This window comes from Ixodes scapularis, unplaced genomic scaffold (assembly GCF_016920785.2).
Source record: "Ixodes scapularis isolate PalLabHiFi unplaced genomic scaffold, ASM1692078v2 PGA_scaffold1__304_contigs__length_218370807, whole genome shotgun sequence".
NCBI lineage: Eukaryota > Metazoa > Arthropoda > Arachnida > Ixodida > Ixodidae > Ixodes > Ixodes scapularis.
Window position 1 is genome coordinate 103980736 of NW_024609846.1, and position 23999 is coordinate 104004734.

The 23999-nt window shown below is 46.3% G+C and overlaps 1 protein-coding gene across 1 annotated transcript in view; it reads right to left on the reverse strand.

Moving 5' to 3' along the window:
• Positions 1–23999, reverse strand: part of LOC8036197 (probable ATP-dependent RNA helicase DHX37) — a 72749-nt gene that overhangs the window by 21726 nt on the left and 27024 nt on the right. Inside the window, exons 12-19 of the mRNA XM_029991951.4 lie at positions 22071–22178; positions 21724–21848; positions 14342–14438; positions 13746–13811; positions 11117–11195; positions 10231–10421; positions 7144–7191; positions 3564–3720 (exon numbers count right to left, since the gene is read on the reverse strand). Coding sequence (XP_029847811.2) covers positions 3564–3720; positions 7144–7191; positions 10231–10421; positions 11117–11195; positions 13746–13811; positions 14342–14438; positions 21724–21848; positions 22071–22178 — 871 coding nt within the window. The remainder of the gene's footprint in view (positions 1–3563; positions 3721–7143; positions 7192–10230; positions 10422–11116; positions 11196–13745; positions 13812–14341; positions 14439–21723; positions 21849–22070; positions 22179–23999) is intronic.

Here is a 23999-nt window from a genome sequence, read left to right on the forward strand (position 1 = left end):
ATCTTTCTTTCGTACTACAACCACCGGTGTGGCCCACTCGGAGTGTTGCGTCGCTTCCAAAATTCCTTGATTCTCGAGACTCCGCAGCTCGGCCTCCACCGCGATGCGCAGTGCAAACGGCACGGGTCGTGCTTTGAGGAAGTGGGGAGTCGCGCCTTCTTTTAATTCCAGTTTTACTAGTGGCCCTTTGTGTCCCGAGATCTTGGCGTCAAAAACATCCTCATGTGTCTTCAAGACTTCGGCGACGCTGCCATGGTTGCCGAGGTGATGGATTCCACTCACCCGGATCTTTAGGTCTCGAAACCAGTTTCGTCCTAGAAGGCTGCATCCTGAGCCTTTTGTCACGACCAAAGGCAAGATGTAATCCTTCGATTTAAGTCGGACGTGTACACTTGCCGTCCCAAGCACTTGTAAGCCCTCTCCTGACCATGTATGGAGGGCCAGGCCCTCCTGGTTTAGCTTAGGGGCCTTCTTCGGCCAGAGGTGGCGATATGTAGCTTCGCTGATGATTGAGCAAGCAGCTCCGGAGTCGACTTCGAATTCGAGCTCTTTATTTTCAATCCTCAGCGTCACCATAAACTTTGGCAGCGTCTTCGATGCTCTAACCATATTCAGCTCGGGCAGGCTCCATGGCGTATCCGCATGATCATCGTCAAATTCGGGTAGCTCATCTGGCTGATCGAGGCTGTGTGTCATCCGCGATAGGTGCTGCGTTCTTGACTTTTTGAAACAGGCCTTTTCGATATGTCCCTTCTTGTGGCAGAAGCTGCACCGTGCGTTTCGGGACTGGCAGGAGTAAGCCGAATGTTGTTCTTGGCATCGGTAGCATGTCTGTAGATCCCTCTGTCTGCTGCCACTCGTACTCAACTGCTTAGGTGGTAGCTGTTCTTTCTTAACCGCATGAACCTCCTCTTTGTGTGTTTTCAAATCGCGTTGATGTTGTGCGGCACTTTCTGTTCGCACGGCCATGTCATATGCCTTTTGAAAGGTTAGATTAGTTTCGGCAAACAAACGTTGCTGGAGATGCTCATCAGTTATGCCACAAACGAAACGATCTCTGAGCATTACCTCAAGGGGTAGCATGGTCGGATTAGCCGCTGTGTGTCCTGTGGTTCCCGAAATCACAGGTGTTCCTTCGCCGGTGGCGCCGGTAGCAGTTGAAGCCAAGCCGACGCTTGTTGTACCGGAAGTTGTCGCAGTCCCCGGTGTCACAGGGATCCCGAAGTTGCAGTCTGCGGCTAACTTCTTCAAAGACGCCGCGTAGCTGGATATGGATTCCCCGTGTTGTTGGTCTCTTCTTTGAAACTTCGCTCGGCTGAAGAGCTCTGACGGCCGCGGGTCGAACTGTTTCTGGAGTTGTGCCATGAGCTCGTCAAAACTGACGTTTGCAGGGGTTCTTGGTGCCACGAGTGCTCGTACGACCTCATAGGTCTTGGGTCCGCAAAGTGTAAGCAGTAGTACTCGTTTCTTTGACGGCTCTTCAACTGCGTTGGCCTCACAGTAAAAGCTTGGGCGTTCGGCCCAAGATGTTCAAGCTGTTCCGTCGAACTCCTCCAGCTTGCCTTGAGAAGCCATCCTGCCCGCTGAAGTTCTTGACTGTTGACCTACCTCGTCGCCAATTATTATGTACCCCAGGCAAGGACTCAAGCTCGGCGTAGACAAGCGTCCGGACGTTACTTTAATGGCGCCTAGAATGCCCGTCTCGAGGCCCAGAAACCCGTGCACCAGTCCCGTGCTCTTGAAAGCGCGGGAGTCCGCTCACGCCCTGTCCTGGCCACCGGCCGGTACATTACAGTTTGCTCACAGCGATAGGCGGCACGCAAGTGGTTGATCGCGAAATGCGGGGGAACACGACACGTCGGGTCGGTTTGGAGGCGTGAGAGAAACTCAACTTGCAGGACGACTCAATCTTTGACGTAACTGCACTGGAGAGGTGCGGGAACTTCAAATTCGGCATTTGGAAATTGTTTTTTTACTTCACGAATACAGAATTCCCAAATTTCTAATTTTGAGGGTAATGTCAAGCATCGTTTTCAATTATTTCAGATAATAAAAACAATTATGATTTTGACGTGTCAGTGCCCCTTTAAAAGCAAAAATTTGTGTGTGCAAACTGTGAAGATGCTGCAAAAATTACATAAAGAGAAAAACACGCTCAAATATTACCATAGATATGAAGCGACACTCTTTCGCAACGTGAAAAATAATTTTTAAAGAATATTTTCTGTGAAAAATTTAAGCTACAGAGGAGTGCAATGGAGAGGAGGTGGCTAGGCCTACTTCTCAACATACATGTGATGGCGGGCAACCTCACAATTTTAAGAACTGCACAAAATAAAATGGCTCGAATTTAGGCAGTTCTCGGTTGCCGGAAGCTCTTCAAATGCGTTTGACTAAATTCGGGATCATTATCGGTCCTTATTATTTTAGAGCGCAGCTCTTAGGGGCCTGTTTCCAGCCTGAGTGGCGTCGGCGTCAGCGTCGGCGTCAGCGTAACCGGGGGGGTCACGTGACCCCCCCCCCCCCCCTTCCCGAGGTCACGTGACACCCCCCCCCCGAGGTCACGTGACCCCCCTCCCCCGAGATCACGTGACCCCCCCGGGGTCACGTTACTACCCGCAGGTGACGTGACCCCCCTCAGTACCCTTCCCTACTCCTCAAGAGCTGCGCTCCAATTCGGCGTTACAGGGATTTGTAAACGGCTTTCATTTTTTTATGCATAAAATATGAAGGTTCAAAGATAATACAGTTGAACCTCAATTTAACGAAACCCGATTTTATAAATTTCCCGATTTAGTGAACAAATTTGAATTCCCCGTGCAGCCTATGCGAGATTTCTCCCTTCCTTGATTTTACGAAGTTCCCGATTTAACAAATAATTAGCAGGTCCCGGTGACTTTGTTAATTCGACGTTCAACTGTATATATATATACCATAAAACCCAAAATGAGGTTTCTTGCAAAATACTGCCCTTTCTTCACCCGCATCTCCTCTTAACCCTCAACCTTCAACTGGCCAGCTTATCTATAGACTTTTAATTAAGGAAAGCAAGTATGAAACTTTGAAACATAAACATCTTCGATGCCAAGGGACGGAAGCAGCGGTTCTCAACCACTGATGTTTTGGAAGCCCCTTCTGGAGTGGCGGAACTGTTAGGGGACCCCATGTGCCGGCAAGGGGGGGGGGGGGGGGGGTGTGCAGTATTGAATGACTACAATGACGAAAGGTTAAATAAAGGAAACTAAATGCATGAAAACCACCTTTGCAGCCCTGAAATAGTGAATAATCGACCCTGCTCACTCAGTGCACATGGTTTTATCTATTTAGCCTTATGCAGCAACCAGCGTCCATAAAAAAAAAAGTTCTAGTGCTCAGCTTGACCGAAAGTCTAAGGCTTCAGGGACCCTAAGAAGCCCTTCAGAAGCTCCAAAGGGTCTGTGGGCCCCCATCTGAGAAGCAGCGGACGAAAGTGTTTGCCACTTTGTTGAGGTCAGCAACTCTCACAGAACAGGCGAAGATGCCAGTTTACACGAGGTTGGAAGGATTGCAGGGTAATGCCTTACGCTCATTGGTTAGCTGTATGCGCAGCTTCCTGATCTCGACCATGGCCTTGTAGCGAAGTCCGTGCTGCTCGCAGAAGCTGGGGCTGCAACCCACAAACTCGGAGGCGCCCACTGCCTTCAGCAACACCATGACGTCCCCCAGTGCCAGCGAGTGGCCCTGCATTTCAACACAGAATGCATTATATGACTGGCTCCTAGCAGATTCCTGTAATGCGGACTCCTGTGACACACTCCTGTCACACAAGAGAGTCACATAAAAATTCATTAGCATAAAAAAGCAGCAAAGAAAGCGGAGAAGCGTTATCGGTTTCGAACCGGAGTTGCTCCCGTTGTGAGGCCGATGCCGAACCATCTATGCCAACGGTGCACGCATCAGAGGCGAGTCTGAAATGTCGTAGCAAGGTAGCGAGTGCACTTGCACATATGGGGGGAGGCTGTGCAAGAGGTGAGGAGAAAAGAGAACAAGCACATGCTTCGGAGGAAATAGGGAGACGTGAAATAGCACGCTCGAAGCTGGGACATGCGACTGCAAAAGATGCAAATTTTGTATTCGGCTTCCATTTATGTGCTCGCTCTGACAAGGCCACCTCCCAGAGATGCTACACACAGCGATGCCTGCACAAACAAGGCACGAAATGCGCACCAAGTTCCTGTGCAATGCCAATGCAAAGCAACATAGAGTACATTCTGTATTATAACTACCTTTGCCATGACAATGCGATGCCATGACAATCACACGTTTGTATTTTGAGCCTTATGAGTGTATTTTTCGTTATAAATGGCCCACTCTGGCAAACGCTCGGAGAGCAGCCAGTGGAAAGCACGTGACATCCAACGCAATCGTGACGTAGTTCGTCTCGGGACCTTACGTCTGGACGCTGCGAGCTATCCCAGCCAATCCCACTCTGTGGACGTAGCCCGCGATTCGCTTTCCGCACATCGCTGTGCCCCCTCTCCAAGGTCACGTGACATTTACACGGCCTTGGATAGGCCCCGATTGCTCGTAGCATCCGCTGAAAGCAGCCGGAGCGCACCAGCGATCGGGCCACCGGAAGCAACTCCAAAGGTGTCTTCAAAGCTGTCTTTGTGCAAATTTTGATTGACAGGTTAATCTTCTATAATCTTGTAGAAAAATAATAGCGACTTCTGGGACACACAAAAGAAAGTCTCGGGGGGGGGGGGGGGGGGGAAGTTCCTCCTTCAGCTCTTCTCTCGTCGTGGCCGGAGGCGAGACAGTTACCGTCACTACCTGTCAAGGTTTCAAGACGGGCATTACAAACGAGGCGTTAGCGACATCCGCCAGGTGCTCTTTGCTAATCGTTTAATTCAATTTAAAATTCCCTTTCGTGTCTTTTTAAACAAGAGATTGGTGTGTCTGATGTGATAATGCTCCATCAAACACAAATAGACCAATAAATAAGCGACGAAATTTAACTGTAGTATCCCTTTAAAAGGACATGCGCCAGGGTAAAAGTTTTTCTTAATTATTTACGGCATGGAAATGAAATTTTTACGGATTATGGAGCTTAAATTTAACTATATAAATCCGGTGCTAGATTTGATATAGCTTGTTTCCTTAGGTCTTCCATGCAATGTACATGTAGAAAAAAACATGTTCTTGTCTGCACGTGAGGCATGGCAACAGACTTAAAAAAGCCTAGTAAAATAAACTAATTTTCTCCTTTTAAACCACTAAGTGTAATGAACAAAAATAGTATGTGTGATGCTTCGTTCATTTTAAAATAGTTAAAAATAACAAAAATGTCATCTCAACAGGCCAAAAATGTTTCTTCAGTTTTTCACAGATATAAGAAATATACATTCTAACCGAACCATGATAGCTGCATTCTACAAATTCTAAAGTATATGCATGCCAAATTTGGTTTTGATAGGAGTATATTAAGAACGGAAATTCTTGTGCACAGTCTCTGAAGATAACCCGAAATGACATAAAAAGAAAAACGCTATCCAACGTTAAAGGGATGCTTCAACGAAACTTGAAATATACCCGTCGTGTTAAAAGATAGGCCGAATATGGTGCACAATATCCGTAAATGACAATCGCACGTTTGTATTTTGAGCCTGGTGGTTGTATTTTTCGTTATAAACGGCCCACTCTGGCAAGCGCTCGGAGAGCAGTCAGCAGAAAGCACGTGACATTCAATGTAATCGTGACGTAGTTCGTCTCGGGACGAGCAAAGCTGCGGCGAGGCTGACGTTGAGAGGATGGCCTAGTCGTTCCAGCCACCGAAGCGGCTGATTTTGTACGAATTTTGAATGACTGGTTAATCTTCTATAATATTGTAGAGGGACTATAGCGACTTCTGGTACACACAAAAGGGATTCTCGGGAAGAGGGGAGTTCCTCCTTCCCCTCTTCTCTCGTCGTGACCGGAGGCGAGACACTCACCGTCACTACCTGTCAAGGGTCCTAGACAGGCATTACAAACGAGGCATTAACGACATCCACCAGGTATTCTTTGCTAATCGTTTATTTCATTTTAAAATTCCTTTTCGTGTCTTTTTTTAACAAGATATTGGTGTGTCCGATGCAATACTGCTCTGCTGAACACATATAGACCAAAAAATAAGTGCCAAAATTTTGTTGTAGTATCCCTTTAACATGGATGTGTAGCTATACTCTTTCGCGGTGCGGAAAATGAAATTTTGTTATTTACATTTCCGTGAGAAATTGAAGCTACAGAAGACTGCAATGGAGAGGAGATGGCATTCCTACTTGTCAACGTAAGTGTGATGGTGGGCAACCTCACAACTCGAAGAACCACGCAGAGAAAAATGGCTCAAATTCGTGCTGTTCTGGGCTTTCTAAAGGTCCTCAAATGCGTATTTGACTAATTTCGCGATCAATATAAAGAGTCAAAAATAACAAAACACCATAAATCCCAAAATTCCATTTTTTGCAAAATATTGTTGTTACTTGACTTGCATCTCCCCTTATGTAGAACTTTCTTAAATAGAACTTGCTGGAAAAGGGGAACTGAAAAATATCTACTGTATTTCCCGGTGTATAAGACCCCCCACTTTTCGCAAGTTTCTAAGTAAAAACTAGTATATAAGACGCACCTGTGTATAAGACGCACCGCCGAAAATTGCGGAAAAAGTGTGTTCTATGTATAAGACGCATCGTTGTACAAGACGCGCTCCCCACTTTTCGCAAGTTTTTAAGTAAAAATTAGTATATAAGACGCACCACCGAAAATTTTAGAAAAAAAGTGTGTCCGATACATTAGAAAATACAGTACTTAGTGTCCCTTGTCTTCCAAGGTGGAAGACAAGGGACACCAAGTAGATGAAGACAAGGGACTTCATCTTGTAAGTGCAACTACTGATAAATAAAACACCTAATAAGTCAAATTCTGAATACAAAGTGGAAAAAATTTCCATAGCCCCTTGGAATTTTAAATAAACTATATTCTAACCACCCTATACTAAATCCAAAGAAGTTGCCACAGGCCTGCTCAAGCCAGAAATGGGCGTCTAAGAGCTAAGCTCTAAAATTACAGCGACTGAAATGCACAATCTGCAGGTTAGGCAATTCTGAACAGAGCAAACGGCCTTACCTGTCCGGCCCAGGTCTCTCGCACCTTCTTCCACCTTGTGTGTTTTTCCTGGGGGCAACAAACAGCAAAAGTTTACTCCTCTAATATTTGCATAGATGGTAAGGGTTCTCTCCTTACCCCTAGAGAAAAAAAGTAAAAAAATACATACTATACTGCATATACTTGTCGTATTCACAGCTTTTTCTACCCACATGCAGTTTTTACCACATTGACTATTATAAGAATGGAACTTGAATTAAACAAGTGTGACCATCCCCACCTTGAAATATTTTTGCGATGCAGCAACATTTCGCCGTAATCTAGATGCCATATTGCTTGCGTACTGTAGAATACCGCTCATCCGCCCATACCACACTAAGCGCCCATAACCAAATTTGTAAGATCTAAGAAAATATGCACAGTATATTGATATAGAAAACTGATGATCGGACAAGCGCCTCCCATCCCCCATTTTTTCGCGATTATCACTAAATGTTTAGTGGGCGCTTGCATGGTATTTTACGGTAGTTGGATATCTGTTTGCGTGTGTGTGTTTTAGAGTTTTGTTGTATTTGTTGTGCACCAGATGACACAGAAGGCTTTGAGCTTTTGTGGACATGTCAAAATAAAGATTAATATTATTATTACTATTATTAATTATATGCTCAATGTCAACCTTATATCACAATCGGAGGCCTAATGGTTCAAAAACAATCTGTTGACAGGGAGCCCAGGAAAATTTCTCTTCCCTTCTGGGGCTTTCCAATTCAAACCAAATACTACAGGCTATCCTCCTGAATTCCCCGGTTTTTCCAGGTTTTCCTAGACAACATGTTTAGCAAAATTCTTTATCCAATTTGGCGAAAAGAGAACTACTATGAAGTCATCAATAATAATAATGACAATAATGTTTCGCTCTCAATCGTGAGGTCCTGCATGCTCTAAAGGAAACAACAACTTTAATTTGTACTTGTGTGATTACTGACAGACATACTTCTGACAGGACACTGAAAAGTTGTGCTCAGGTCTTCTGAACACATAACTAAATGAAAACATTCTATGGAGTAACATTTACTCCAAATTCCCCGGCAGTTTCAGGATTTCTCAGATGGCAGACACCCTGCAAAAACTGCTGTATAATGAGAAGACTGCTGAAGGCACCCTCAGAAAGGGCTGCTATTTTCAGAGCATAGTTAATGCTGCCGGTCTCCATTCCCGAAGGAAAGCAAAAAATTAACTTCTCCCGGGTGGCTACCGTAAAATACCGGGCAAGCGCCCACTCAAAACTTATAGATAATCGCGAAAAAATGGGGGATGGGCGCCTTGTCAGGTCATCAATTTTACATATAAATGTACTGTGCATATTTTTTCATATCTTAGAAACTTAGATACGGGCGCTTAATGTGGAATGGGAGGATGCGCAATATTCTACGGTAGTGAATAATAATAATAATAATAATAACAAATAAATCACAGTTTAAGTGTGCTTTTTCAATTCAAACTATATGCTTAATTTAAAGCGTTTTGGTGTTCCCGTGAGCTTTGAATTATCTAGAGTCTATTGTACATCTAAAACAAGAGTTCTTTGCACATTTATGAAAATCCTAGTGTCTCAAGAGGCTATGTATTTATTCGCATAATGAACACACTTTTTTTCCCCGAAAAATTTACCCATATTTGGGGGGGGGGGGGGGGGCGTTCATTACACGGGGTAAAATTTTTGCATTTACACAATTCGTGCAAATGTCATATTAGGTGCCAATATGACACGGCAAGGCACTTTGGCACATTTCCAGAGATGGAGGTGCGGCGCACCCATGGCTGGTTGGGGGCGCGCCACAATAACCATGCTTTATAAATTGCAAACCTTTTTAGCGCGCTTTCGGGGTGCCTTTTGCCGAAGGAAAAGCGCCCTAGGAAGCTCACTCAGCACGAAAAGCAACACGACTGACTATTCTTAGGCGATATATATTGCCAGTATCTGGTGGGCACGCTCAGGTATAATACGCGACTATGCATATAAGAACTCATACCCCCGACCCCCGAAGCCCCCTCGCATGGATCAAGTTTCTTCACGGAAACAAGAACTCGTACGACGTCCAACCGCCGACCCCCGAAGCCCGCTCGCACGGATCAAGTTTCATTCACGGGGAGGCTACCAGACACTCTCAGCCTACAGCGTAGCCTGCACCTCGCTGTGCTGTTCTGTTGCGGATTAAATAAACGCATTTACCAGGAGTATGTGAAATTAGGCCCAACCACTTCCACGATTTCACTGTCCGAAAGCGGACCACGGGCCACGGCTTGTTTGTTGATATCAGTGCATCCGATAGGCGAAGAATGTCCGGGGCTCGGCAATTCCTTCCTCGACACAAGCTTCGTCAAGTGAGCGCAACACTCGGTTTCACGGTTGATCACTTCCGCAACTATGCACTTACGGCCATTACGTGAGCAGCGTGGCTTGACTTGGCCTGACCGCTTGGCGTTAAAAAGAAAACTGGCTTGGTGGCTTGCTAAATTGGACGCGATTCGAGACTCGTGGATCCCAAAATTGGAGGTGCGTTGATTATGGGAGGGAAAAAAAAGTCAAAATATTGATGCCCGTTGTGGGGGTGCGTTTATTATGCGAGCAAATACGGTACTACCATATTTTATGAAAAATCCCAGATCCTAGCCATATTGAAAGAAAAGGCATTATAGGGCTGACTTGCACAAGAAAAGTGACTCATTCCACCTGACCAACACGCAGGTCAAGGTCATATAAGCGATATAGCCCCATAGAAACTGTTACTTATATGACCTTGACATCAGGGTGTCACTTGACACTGTAATGTCACACGACAACCTGACCTCACGTGACACCACATGACACCCGAACTTGATGCCAACTCCCCATGACATCATGACATCACATGACACGAGTAATGGGACGTCACAGGTGCACAGCACGTGCCCAGCTCGTTCACGACACATTCTGTGTGTCTCCGAATTTATCAGGTACGGTCGAGACGTGCCCAAAATTTACCGTAAATTGTTAAAAATTTCTGGGCAAAGTGGGTTTTCCCCGACTTCCCCGGTGAGAAATGACTGCGGCGTGGAGCACCAGACCTGACTGTGTGGCTCCTGCGAGAAGCCCAGGTTGCAGAAGACCTCCTGCACGGTCATGGCGGCCACCACGGCCACCACATAGGGCAGCAGGCCGTGCTGCTGGGACAGGGCCAGCATCTTGGCGTAGCGGGGGCTCACGGGGAAGCAGGACATGGCTCGCCCCAGGGGGGTCACCTTCGAGCTCCACTCCCCTGCATGGGACACAAGGGAAGGTGCACTCCAGCAGAATTCTGTCTAGCAGACATCAGGTTTTGAGGCTTTACGTGCCAAGCCAACAAGAGGCATCTGGCACTCCCCAGTGGAGGGCCAAAGATTCATTCCGACCACCTGGGGATCCTTCGATGTGCAACCAAAAATTCAGTTAGAAGGCGTCTTCTCCACAATAAGCCTGCTACGTCAGATTGTGGGCACCTTAGCAGGGATTCGAACCCACCAACCGGGTACCCGTAAGATGGTGCTTTTCCTCGGAGCCACCGAGGCAGCTGCCTAACAGATGTAGCGTGTCATTTGTCTCTCACAATTTGGGCACCAATTAAAGAATACACCATTTGATAATTAAGGCATCTACTTCCAAATAAGGCATGTGAAGAGTCAGCTGGTGTAATCTACGGTAGAGGCCCAACCAACAACGAGCCCCAGAGAATGTTATTTTGCAGAAATGCAATCTGAGCTGAACTCCACGTGCCCAAAATGTCACGCTTGATATCAGAGGGCGCAGATGTTTTTGTGGAAAGACGTTGCATCTGCCCAGTTGTTTGCTACACCCTTTCCCTGTATTACTGCAATAGGTTTTGTACAATCTCAAGTTCAAGCTTCCAAACACGGACACACTCAAACGAAGTGCTCTGGCTAAGAACAATGCTAGTCAAGGAACAAAGGGACTTACATTTCGCCAGGTCCTTGAAGCGGGCAGGCTTTGGAAGCTCCTCAAGGGCTCCCATTAGGATAAGCTTTTTTTCTGCAGCCTAAAAGTAATTGAAGATTATTTTGCCGCATTATTTATGTATAATAGGCAATGCCAGAAAGAGAATAAGGCAAAAGTATAATACTATCATAGGAAGAAACACAGTCATGATAATAAAAACAAAGCATGGTAGAGCCTCCTTAAAACTTCTAGGATGATTAATTTTCCAGTGGTTGGATTCATTAATGCAAGTCCTGTTGACCTCCCATAGGGACATGTGTTGCTTCTCCGCAGTGCACCCGTGACCGGTAAGAAGCACACTCAACGGGGCGAACCCACTGAAATGAACACATAGAAAAATATAAATTGTTCATCTTAAAGGAAATATCCAATAGCATATAATTTGAAACTGCAGTAATCTCTCGTTATAACGAGGTCAATGGGAAGGCAAAAAGATCCTATATAAGCGGTAATTAGATAAATGCGACAGAGCCAAAAAAGCAGTACCAGCAGCCGTGAAGGTGGATGGGAATACTGCAGAACACTCTGACCGTACATTTAATCAAACAAACCTTGGTCCTGAACATCTCGTGGCAGCTTTACCGAATAAAAAAATAATTAAGTGGAGTTTTCTGATAATTTCATCCGGGCATCAGTTCTCCCCCAACTGCTCCAGGCATCGCAAGAACACTGTCACTGCCGCAGCACTGCACTTCGTTTCGAAGCAGGCGTAGGATGTTTCGTGTCTCTGCAGTCGTCAGCATTTCCTGAGGTGCCTCTCCGACATCGCTTTGTGTTTGTCCTGGCCGCACGAGAGGTCTATGATCGCAGCATCCGTAGCAGATGCAACAACGAGATTGTCCCCATCTACAAGCACGAGCAAATCAAAGTTATCCTTGGTGGTTTTGCCAACACCTCTTCACACACTCCTGTAGAGATTGTTGCAGCTATGGAAATCGTGCGCCGGCTCGTCGAGTGTGCTCGAGAGAAAATTCGACGTGCGCGAAGCAGTTGGCTATCTTTCATCTTTGGGTCACAGGCGCACTTTCTCGTGCATTAGAAACTACTCGAACCCGTCCAATATGGCTTGCTTGTTTTGCGAAATGGTGGACAGTGTCGAACAGCTGATGCCGGAATGTCGAATTTTTTTGGCGATTTCGAACTTGGGACGGTCACTTTTCTCAACCTCGCAGATCTAAGCAACTTTAGGTAAACACTCCCAATCTCCCACACGATGCATGTGTGCGTGTAGTACGCCGCAGGCGCGCATGCCTACACGAATGTGTTGACGGTTTCTGAAGGTGTGGTCTCCGGGCTCCATCGCTCCCTTGACCCGATTCTGACAGGAGTCGAGCAGCTTTGGCCGCAAGTGCCGTGAGTAGTGTCAGATCGTCGACACTGCTCCCACTGCTCCCTGCCCGCGTCCCCACATCAGCGCATCGGCATCGGAAGCGGCGCTCTGCCAGCTCTGCGCGCTCAGCCCTCCGTCACCCGTTTACTCCGTTTTCCCAGTTTGCCGTTTGCCTCGGTGGAGAGGGGGAGGGAACTCAAGGGTCTCCGTGCGCCTGCATGTAGGCTTGCGAGCTTTCGGCACCGCGGCCTTCGTAATAAGCGTGGTCAGGCCAATACACTTCGAATAATCCCGTTAAAAATGCGTGCATTTCGGTCGAGACCATGTAGAACTTCAATAAAAGCAATAATTAAAAAAAAAGTGACTTAACTATGAGGGATTACTATACTATTAGAAAATTTGCACAATATTACAAATCTTTAAAATATACAATGGTTGTAAATTACTGCAAAAGGTACCTATTTCCAAACACTGCCTGTCTTAACAGGTTATAGTAGTTAAATCTACAGCTAAAAATCAAGTGCTATTAAATGAATCTATCATGCAAGCAGTACTAGGGTAGCAAAACAAGCTGACCAAAAGAGATTTCAAAGCCATTTATGTGGCAGCATATGGACACAACAATGCGAGGCAAGTGAGAGGCATTCATCAGCTTGGGGCATCCACAGGTATTGCCAGAGCAAAGCAAACAAAAGAGGAAGTAAACCAAAATTTAAGAAACTAGTTTAGAATACGGAAATTCTTGTTTCAAAGCACTCTCAAAAATAACAAACTGGCATAGTACCAGGCGTCTGCGAGGAAATTAAACCCTGTTTTTTGCACCGCAAAAATAAACTATCCATTGCAGAGAGCTCAAACTCTGCCAGAAAGTAGCCCCAATCGTTTGAGCAAGATGCCAAAATTTCGGCACCAACCGTTATCTTATTTAAAAGTTTTCCGAAAATTTCACTGGAAAAAGGGCGGCGGAGCTCTCGAACAGATGGAGCTCTGTAGCAGCAGAAACCGAAAACGGGCAAAAATAGGCCCCATTTTCCCATTAAAAATTTCAGAAAATCACTTATAACTTTTGAATAAGATAACGGTTGGTGCTGCAACTTTGGCACCTTGCTCGAACGGTTGGGGCTACATTCGGACGAAGTATAAGCTCTCCGCAATGTCTCACTTATTTTTGCGATGCGAAAAACAGGGTTTGGTTTTTTTGCAGACGCCCTATACATTGGAGCATTGGAAGTGCGACAACAAGGAAATTCAGCAACCAACCTTGAGTGCTTCTTTGTCTGGTGGGGATGGGTAGGGGAAGTTGACCACTTTGTCAATGTTCATGGCCTGAGCAAGAGAAGAAAACAATTCGCCTTCTTATGTATCCAGAAAATGGCCACCACTATGCGTGCCACAACTGTGACGACGATGCTGCTGCCAAGAAGCATGTTCAACTCGGCTGACTCGGCCTAAATGTAGACCCTATCAAAAAACAGACCTCATTTAAATGCACCACAATAAAGAAAACAGCATCTCTTTGTAGAAAATATGGTAAAGGTGAAGGCGAGCTGGTGAATATTAACCACGCTGAATTTACCTGAGACAGGGATAGAGAAGAAACATGAAAACAAAGAAGAGACAGAAAATAGACAGGACGAAATGTCAAAAGACGTCGTCCTGTCTATTTCCTGACTCTTCCATGTTTTTATGTTTCTTCTCTATCCCAGTCTCAGGTTAATTAAACATTATTAATCTCTAACTTTCTGATGCTCTAACTCCCTCCTGGCTAAGCCAATGTGATGCAATGCTCCCAACTTTACATGCACTGCAGTTGTCCACAACTGAGGATTAAGACCAAAGTGTAAGAGCGTACTGACCTTCATCTGCAAGACCAGATCGTCCACGGGCCGTCTCGTGATTTCTGGAGCAGTGAATTTCTGGAACTCGTCATTAAAAATGGCAGAAGAGTAGAGCCTGCACGGAATGGAAGTTAATTTCAGCAAATCTTTCTCAGTATGATGTATTATCTCAGGGATGTCCAACATGAGGAGGGCATATCAGTTGCCAATTTCCAACTTAATTCTAAAGAAAAACTTTTCAAGTCATGCAACCTACAAACAAAAGATGCAGTTTTGACTTCCTTTCATTGAAAAGATAACATTTTGATCAAGTGTACGTTGGGAAAAAAATGGACTTGCTAAAGCTCTATGTTTTAGAAAGTGTAGAATGAGAATGTTCGAAATTCAGAACACAATCATTCTAAATTTTTACCCAACGAAAAAGCTGTCTTTTCTCACCTACATTTAAATAAATAAAATTAGAGGTAATCGGTCGACTCGTTCAAAAACTATGCGAATCTAAAATATAAAAAAAAATATGCCCGGCTGATATGTTTTATTGCAAGTGACTGCCCAAAATAAGAACACAAATTATGTGCGAAAGTCCAGGCAGATGTAAGGCCTGTAGGCATTATTAGGTTTAAGTGAATCCTATCCTTTTATTCTTACACTTTGTCTTTCTTCCTTTTTCCGTGCCACACCTGTGAGCAGAAGACTTGGCGTCGTGGCTTCACAAGCGCTCCGCTGCCTCGCTCCTTACAACTTTCCTACCCCTTCAAATGGTGAAGAGGTGGGGGATGATGGTGACCACGGAAGGTGGTAGAGTCACAGCTGGTCGGCGTGGGCCGTTCCACGCTGTATGCCGGAGTCAGGATCAGCCAACAAAAAGTCGTTGGTGCCGAGTTATTCAATTATTCAAAGCGGGCCTGGCCGACAAGGTGCTAGCTTTGCTGAAATTCACTGGCTAGCGTCACTCAGTGTGTGGAGGTTCCTCAAAACCAGGTCGCCGACCTTCATGGAAACTGGCTGTCGATGCTCATTGACGTGGCATTTCTGCGCTCTTTTTTCCTTCCCTCGATGAGAGACGGGAAACTGGTGTGCGTCCTGAATAGTTCTGGAAAGTTCAGCTGCGAATGCACGGGCAATGGCCACTGGGAGCTCCGAGTCACTCGGCGCACGTGGTGCTTCCCACGGTGTGCAAAGTTCTCTTCCATGGCAAAGAAACGCCGGCATGTAGCCCGTGACGACACTCTCCGACGTCCTCATGGCAAAGGCGATTTCGGGGATATGTCGATCCCATTTTCGGTGGCTGTCACAGTACACCCGGAGGCACTCTTTGACAGTGGCGTTGTGGCGCTCGACAGCTTGGCCCACTGGGCGATATGGCACAGTGTGACGGTCCTGGATGCCCTAACGCTTCAAGATACTTTTCCAAAGTGTGCTCACAAATGCCTCGCCGTTGTCGCTTAAGACAGAAAAACGGAAGGCCGTGGCGACAAAAGACTACAACAATACGGTCGATAATGTTCCGGCTGGTAGCCTCCCACAGTGGATAAAGTTCAATGTACTTCCTAAATTTGTAAAGTACCACCAGCAAGTACTTGTGTCAGCATAACGTAGAGGGTAGAGGACCAATAATGTCGACGCTCACATCTTCCATTGGTTTTGTTGCTTGTTGGCTGTCCATAAATCCTTGTGGTTTCTGGCAATGTGGCTTCGTCCGCTGACATACGTGGCAGCTCCGCACGTGCCGGGAAATGTCAGCACTCATTCCAATCCAGACGAAGCGACTGGAAATATGTTTGAGTGTTTTGAAGAACCCTGCACCAGCGCTCAGGAGATGATCATGCTACATTTCGAGGACAAATGGTCTCAGGTGTCTTGGAAACCATGGTACTCGCTTTTTCCCTATGACTTGTATCAACAACCCACTGTGCTCTATTTCTGTTGTCTCTGCAAGGTCTTGCAGAAGTCGTGCTTCCCTACCCTCCATCAAGGAGGCAGCCCCAAGAATCTGAGCTTTCAACAGTCCAAGCTGTTGGTCGCGGGCCTGTCCTGCAATTAGACTATGGACATCGCATAGTGGTGTCATGTCCATTCCCGCCACTGCAGCTATTGTCTCAAAGCTAATTCGTTCGAAGAACGATTCTGCGAGGCCATTGTCTGGAGCCTCCACTTGCTGCAGGGGAGCGCGGCTGAGTGCCTCAGCAGTAATGTTTGCACGGCCTCGTCGACCCACCGCTTGACCCTGGGTGATGCTTGATCGGTGGTAAACATCCATGAGAAAGAAGAATGGTCGCAAAATATTTCGAGCCTGGTGTACTCAAGATACAGTCGAAATTTGTCCACTGCCCAAACCACGTCTAGATAATCCCATTCTTGAACTGTGTAGTTTTTCGCTGGGCCGGTAAGGACTCAGCTAACAAAAGATATTGGCTGCAACTTTCCAGCATGCTCCTGTAGGAGAACAGCTCCAATCCCTGTGCTGCAAGCATCAGTTTCCACAACAAACTGGCGATTCAGGTCTGGAAGTCTCACCATCACTGCTTCGCAGGCCAGCATTCTCTAGTGTGTCGAATGAAGTTTGTTGTTCATCATTCCAGAGCCAGGGTTGGTACTTGTTCAAAAGATCAGTCAGGGGCTGAGTAATGACTGATAATCGAGATATGAAGTTCCTGTAGTACCTGGCTAGGCCTAAGAACGCCTGCAACTGCTTCATGTTCTGCGGTTGGGGATACTGTAAATAGCAGACGATTTATCAGGGTACGGCTTACATTTTCCTGGAGAAATAAGATGGCCGAGAAACTTCAGTGTTTGACGCCAAATCTGCGCCTTGTCTGGGTTGATGATAAGTCGAGCAGCCGCAAGTCGACACAGCATTTCCCACACATGCTGCACATTGTCGTCAAGGGTGGTTAAATATACTAGAACATTGTCAAGGAATGCCATGCAGAACTTGTGTCTGGCTTCAGCTAAAACTTTGTCCACGAGTTTTTGGAAGGAAGTAGGCCCGCCAGCAACTCCAAAAGGCATCCTTTTGAATTCAAACGTCCCTGGGTGACATATGAAGGCAGTTTTAGGCACATCTTTGTGGCAGACAACTATCTGGAAGGATCTCTGGGAGAGATAAAAACTTATCAACCACTGGACCTGACCCCAGTCCGCCAATAACCTATCGGTTAGGGGCATCGGGTACATGGGAACTTAAGTGCACGCGTTGAGAGGCCGGTAATCAATTGCTAGGCGCTAGCCTCCAGTTTTCTTTCCACTAGCACTGGAGCACTAGCCCAAGGGCTGTTGCTTCGACGAATGAGGGCTAGATCGAGTGGCTTCGCTATACATTCGTCCATGATCTCTCCTTTCCGCGAATTTAGCTGCCGAAGCTTGCAGCGTATCAGAGGACTGTGCCCCGTGTTTATCTGGTGCGGCACAAGAGATGGTCCTGCCAGGGTTCTTGGTGAAAGAGTGCTGTAATTCTTTTTTAAGCTTCTTCAGTTGTGGCTCTGAGTCAATATCAAACAAAGTCGCCGAGTCATCGGAGACATACTTGTCTGAAAGAATGAAGCCGGTTTCTGAACCTGCAGCTTCAGGAACTAACTCTTCACCAAAAAGGCCTTGAAGGAAGTATATGTCTTCATCAACTGTCTTGCTTACAATGGTCCTCTGTTCCTTTATAAATGGGACGACTCGCTGTGGCTCAACGCCTACCGTCCATCCACCGAGGGCAATATGCACGGAGATCCCACTGACTGTGAGGAAGCAAGAACTGGTGACGACGAATTTCACCAGCCAAGTGAATTATGCAGCGTGCTCTAACAAGACACTGAGCCCATCCTGCAGCTAGACGAAGTGCTCGTCTTGTTTCTTCTTCACTCCAAACGCTACTGCAGCTTCCATCGCTCGGGCTCCAAGAAGGTTCACGCTTGACCAGGCATGCATGAGAGCTGTAAACATTAATTTACTGATCCGGATATCCAAAAGCGACTCCCTTCCCCCGGCAGTTGCTGTAGCTTGCAGCGAGCTGTCATAGATGCCCGCCGGTGCAGCATCTACTGGTGCTCGCTTCCCAAACACTGGGACTGGATGTGACCGAATTGGTGGCACGTGTAGCATACCACTGGAGCCCGTTGTCGTCCCATTGGACATCATCTTTTGGCGTGCCCCATGCCCCCGCAACGCTGACAGTGAGCTCCTTGAGACTGCCGAGGAGTTACAGGCACCTGGAACCACAGAGGTGGCCACTGGACTTGCAGCTGGCCCCGGAAGAATGAGAGTTGGATGACAGCCGGATGAAGGGGCCAGTACGAAGCTAAGGACGTTGTAGGCAGAATGGGCGACATGAAAGCAGAAGTGCTTGGTTGTGCAAAACTCAGTGCTTACTCCAAGGTGCGCATGTCATAGTGCTTACTCCAAGGTGTGCATGTCAACGAGAAAAGTCTACTTCACACTAGCCCTTAGTTACCGTATTTACTCGCAGAATGAACGCATTTTTTTTTCCGAAAAATCGATGCAAAGTTGAGGGGGGCGTTCATTACGCGAAGTAAAATTTTTGGGTCCCTATTTACTCAGACCTGTTGTCCTGAAAAATCTAAATAATTTCTTATCTCTTTGCGAGCGGGCGCCCAATCCCGTAACCAAACTAAACTCTGCAGAAAGAAATTCCTTTTTTTTTTTTATTCTTTAATTATTTTTTTTTTTTGCCGCTTTTCGCAAGCTGTTTTGTTTGCTTAGGGGGATCGGTGGCCGAGTGGTCTAGCGCACACCAGCTCGGAGCACGTGGAGCGAAAGCTCGCGCTGCAGAACCCAGGGATCCTGGGTTCGAGCCCCACCCCTGCCCGTTTCGATCTGGATGAGCATCGTACCGGCGTGCGGTCGTGTATCACTACTGCGTGATGCACGTTAAAGACCCCAGGCTAGGGGCTGTACCGCACTGGCTAAATTTCTCATCTACAGCTGGGAGACTCGTCGCCCCTGTGAGGCAGACCAAGTTCTAGGCTGTATAAACACACACACAACCCAATTAATTAATTAATTAATTTGTTTGCTTAGGCGTTGCTTAGGCGAGGGCTCTCCAATTATCTTTCTTATCTCCTTGCGCGCGCGCGACGCACGGACCCCCCTTAACCAAACTGCGCTGTGCAAAAAAAAAAAAAAAAAAAGCAAAAAAAAAAAAAACAGTTTTTCTTTTTCTTTTGTTTGTTTCTCAGTTCCGTTTTTTTTTTTTTTTTGCCGTTTTTGGCAAGCTGTTTTGTTTGCTTAGAGGGCTTCTCCGCTCCTCTTTCTTACCTCCTTGCGCGCGGCGCCCGACCCCCCAGTAACCAAACTGCGCTGTAAAAAAAAAAAAAAAAAAAAAAAAAGAAATTCTTTTTTTTTTGTTTTTTCTTACGTTTTTTTTTTTTTTTTGCCGCCTTTCGCAAGCTGTCTCGTTCGCTTAGAGCGCTTCTCTTTTTTACCTCCTTGCGCGCGGCGGCGCGCGAGCCCAAAGTCCAGACTGCGCTGTACAAAAAAAGAAGCTACTCTCCATGTTTTTTTTTTCTTGCTTTCGTTGGATCTTTGCGAATTTTTTTAACGCCTAGGCGTTTTTTCCCCCGTGCTGCCCATGCACTCGCGACCTCGCTGCACCAGGATAGAAAAGTGCGTTCATTTCGCACGCGTGGAGGGAGGCGGTCAAAATTTTGACGTCCGAATTGAGGGTGCGTTTATTACGCGAGTGAAAAAGAAGTCGAAATTTTGATAGCCGACTTGGGGGGTGCGTTCATTACGCGAGTGCGTTCATTGTGCGAGTAAATACGGTATATCCATTTATTAAATAACTATCATAATTGACCAATACATTTGCCTTTCCCTCTGTGAAGACGTTTGTCTCAGGTAGAGGTAAGCCAGGTTGCAACTCTGGATAACAAGTTTCGAGTTAAGTTGCTGTAGGGGCCTCAAAGGCAATGTCACGGGTGAAATCTTGCGATTGGTGCGCGTGACATGTCACATGCGAGATGGATGGTTGATTGTAGGAGGATCCCTTGCAGGCTTGCGCGCGCTCCATCCGGTAGGTTTTATCAGATCGAAGGCTAGGCTGTGATGTATTCTAGTACACCATAGCTAGATGAAGGCTAGCTACGGTCACGTGACGTGATCACGTTCGCATGAGAAGTGAGGAGAGTAAGGAGAAAAATGAGAAAGAGGCGAGGCGTCAAGGGAGCATGGCTTGTGGAGGCTACGCAGCCGACGTCATGCCCTCTCCTACCCTTCTATCCTCCTTGGCTGTGATCGTCGACGTGGACGGCGTGGTGAAAGCTCATCGTTCCACGTGAAAGCGCTATCCTTGACTGTGAATTTTCGTTATGTGTCGCTATGATAACCCAGCACATACTAGAAGGGAAGATCCACCTACTCGTGTGGCGATGTCGTGGCGGCACTCTCAAGACAGCAGAAACGCCCGTGCCGTCGTGTTTGTTTACTTCGACTACAGTGGTGCTTTCTAAGCATTTGTGTTTTCGAACATCGCCCGGATTTCTTATTTGGAGCATTTCATGCCTGTGCTCAAGCTGAAGGTATTACTGCCGCGTACAGTATAAAGGATGCGAATTTTCACGCGTTTTCATCACCGGAGAAAAGTGATTAGGGTTAGCAATCCTGAACGCTCGCAACGTCCGTCCGCAACCCGCGACGCCGTTAAAAGGCTGCGCCAGGCAAAAGTCGCTCATTTCTTTCAAAATGTGTGACACACTTGAGAGGGAAGTGTACTAGTCTGGTGAAATAAACACTTTACTCAAACTAAGCTTTATTTTTCATCTAACATAAAATAAATTGTTTTACAAAGGTAAGTTGTCTCATGGCATGTATTTTGGCCTGAAAAATTGATGTTTTGGTTATAGCGCGGTACCGCTTATAGTGCGGACTTTCGCGACTCCCGCGAGATACGTTATATGCGGTCTACACTGTATTTGTATTTATATTATGTAAACATAGATTTTGTACATTGATATGCTTTGAAGATTAACAAGGTAATTGATATTCGTTAAATAAGCTTCTTCTTTGATTGAATGCCTTTGTATTTTATTTTGTTCCCTGTGACTGCTGCTGAATGTAACTGGGGCCGAGAGCTTGTCAAGCCGTCTATCGCGGCTTTTATTCTCGGCCCCATCATTACCTGTAATGGGAAATGAAAATAAAGCTTATTATTATTATTACTATTACACTTCCCCTTCCTTTCTTTTTTCGTGCCACACCCACGAGCGGAAGACTCGGCATTGTGGCGCCACAAACACTCCGCTGCCTCGCTCCTTACAGCATATATAATTATTATGCCAAATTTCAAGTAAATATGCCAAGTGCAGAGTGTTTGGATAAGCCAAGAAGTCTGTAACCCTTCCCTCCCCGCACACCAGGCAAAACAGTGAACAAGTAATCGAGAGCCATCTTGCCTGTAACAGTGGCCGGGACATGTCCTGCCGGCTCGTCCGGCCCTTTGGTCAGCTGAGGCCTTGGAGACCCACGAGATCATAAAAGCCGAAATTCCGGTCACTTTGTCGTAGACACGCATTTTGACCTGAAGGAAGAGGCGTTTCTTTAACACTAAATGTGTCATGGGACTGGGTCTTCTGAGAAAAGCGACAAGTTACTCTCAACTGACATACAGACACACACAGCCTGCGTCCAGCTCATTTGCAACACATCCTGTGCATCTCCGAGTTCACCATATATAATCGGGACATGCTGAAATGTTTTACGATGACTACACCCGGTCAAATGTGGAGTTCAATGTACATACCTTCCCGGTGTCCACCACATATTTGACGTTGGGAATGGTAAGGGAGGTTTCACCGACGTTTGTGGCAACCACGCAAAGCCTCATGCCTGGGGGCGGGTTTTGAAAGACCTGCACGGTCAAAGGAAATAGGAGTCGGTCAATGACATAGCTTACCACAAACTTTCAAACTTTCTTGACTGTTTTCGGAAAGCAACAACGTAGGATGCACTGAAAGTGAACAACATTAAGAAAAGGCCAACAGATACATAAACAAATGCCAAATGGGAAGGATCAGGGCCTCCTTCTGTGACAATTTCTCTATGTGCAAGTTCATACCCTTACCGAGACATATTTTTGAGGTTTCAAGGTTTACTGCATAAACTATTGTATTTACATACATGCAATCTGTTTCCATGGTACCCCTGCACCAGAAAAATGGTTGTAGGACAATCTAGTTAAAGTCAGGCACTGGACGCATCCTGTATAAACCTGGCAAAAAACTTTACTAACAAAGTCCGAAAATGTAATTCCAACCAAAACACGAAAGGAAACCCGACATTTCGAAACCCACTCGGTTTCTTCTTCAAGGGTGACTGAAAACACGCAGAACAGGAGCAGCTCATAACCTCTTCGTCTTCAAAAAAGAAAAAGAAGTTGAAAAGAGGAGAAATTGGGAATTTACTAAATTGTAAAATAATTTTTTAGTTACGGAGACGGTCATCTCTTCAGCTTTCTCGTCAGGTTACGGTGGCCATGTTCGGACACAGAGGGCAATGCGCCCAGGGACCTGTTTAGGTTTCTTAGCGTATGCTGGATTTGCTGCGATTTCAAGAAAAGTCATCTTCGGAAATGAGGCTCTGTGTCAACCACGTGCGTGATCGCAAAGTCAAACAATGGTGTAGGGTATCACAATGTTCGGCGATGGCGCTGCGCTCACTGTCAAATTTCCGCACGTCGTTCTCGTGTTGGCGGATTCGCTCGGGAAAGTTCTTCGTCTTGCCGATGTAGGTTGCGGGGCCCTCTGCGTATGAAATGGTGTAAACCATGCCCTGTGCTCTTTCTTTTGGTAGACAATCTTTCGGTCTACCGTAGTTATAAACCTTCCCAGTGTGGACGCGGGCTTGTGGGGCACCAGAATACCTTCCTTTCCCAGTACTTGTGCTAGCGCTTCGCTGGTTTTTCACGTAGGGAACGCTGATACGCGCGACTCGATGGGGCTGTCTTCCTTCTACTGGCATCTGGTTTTGTCTGGCGAGACTTTGGCGTTGAGCGATGCGATCTATGAAGCTACTAGAGTAGCCATTTTTTTTTAGGTCTTCAATTATGGTCTTCTTCTCCTACTTTTTATCGGTTTCTGACGAGCAAATAGTCGTTGCCCTACGCAGGAGGGTCGAAACCACTGACGCCTGATGACTCGTTGGATGGTTGGAGTCAAAATCGAGGTAGCATCCTGTGTGTGTTGGTGTTCAATACATTGTAAACTTCAGATCTTGACTCGCCGGTTCACCAGCAAATCAAGGAACGGCAAGGTGCCATCCGTCTCACACTCAACGGTAAACTGAATGGTCGGCTCAATAGAGTTGAGGTGTGCCAAAAAATTTTTCCCGTCCAATTTCATGAAAATGCAGAATCTTAGAATGATGGCAAATCCAGCATACACCCCGAAACCTAAACAGGTCCCTGGGTGCATTGCCCTCTGTGTACACACATGGCCACCGTGACCTGACGAGAAAGCTTAAGCTCTATGTAAATAAAAGAGACGACCGTCTCCATAACTAAAAATTATTTTACAATTTTGTAAATTCCTAATTTCTCCTTTTTTTCAATTTCTTTTTTTGAAGACGAAGAGGTTAGGAGCGGCTGCTGTTCTGCGTGCTTTCAGTCACCCTTGAAGAAGAAGCCGAGCTGGTTTCGAAACGTCGGGTTTCCTTTCGTGTTCTGGTTGGAGCT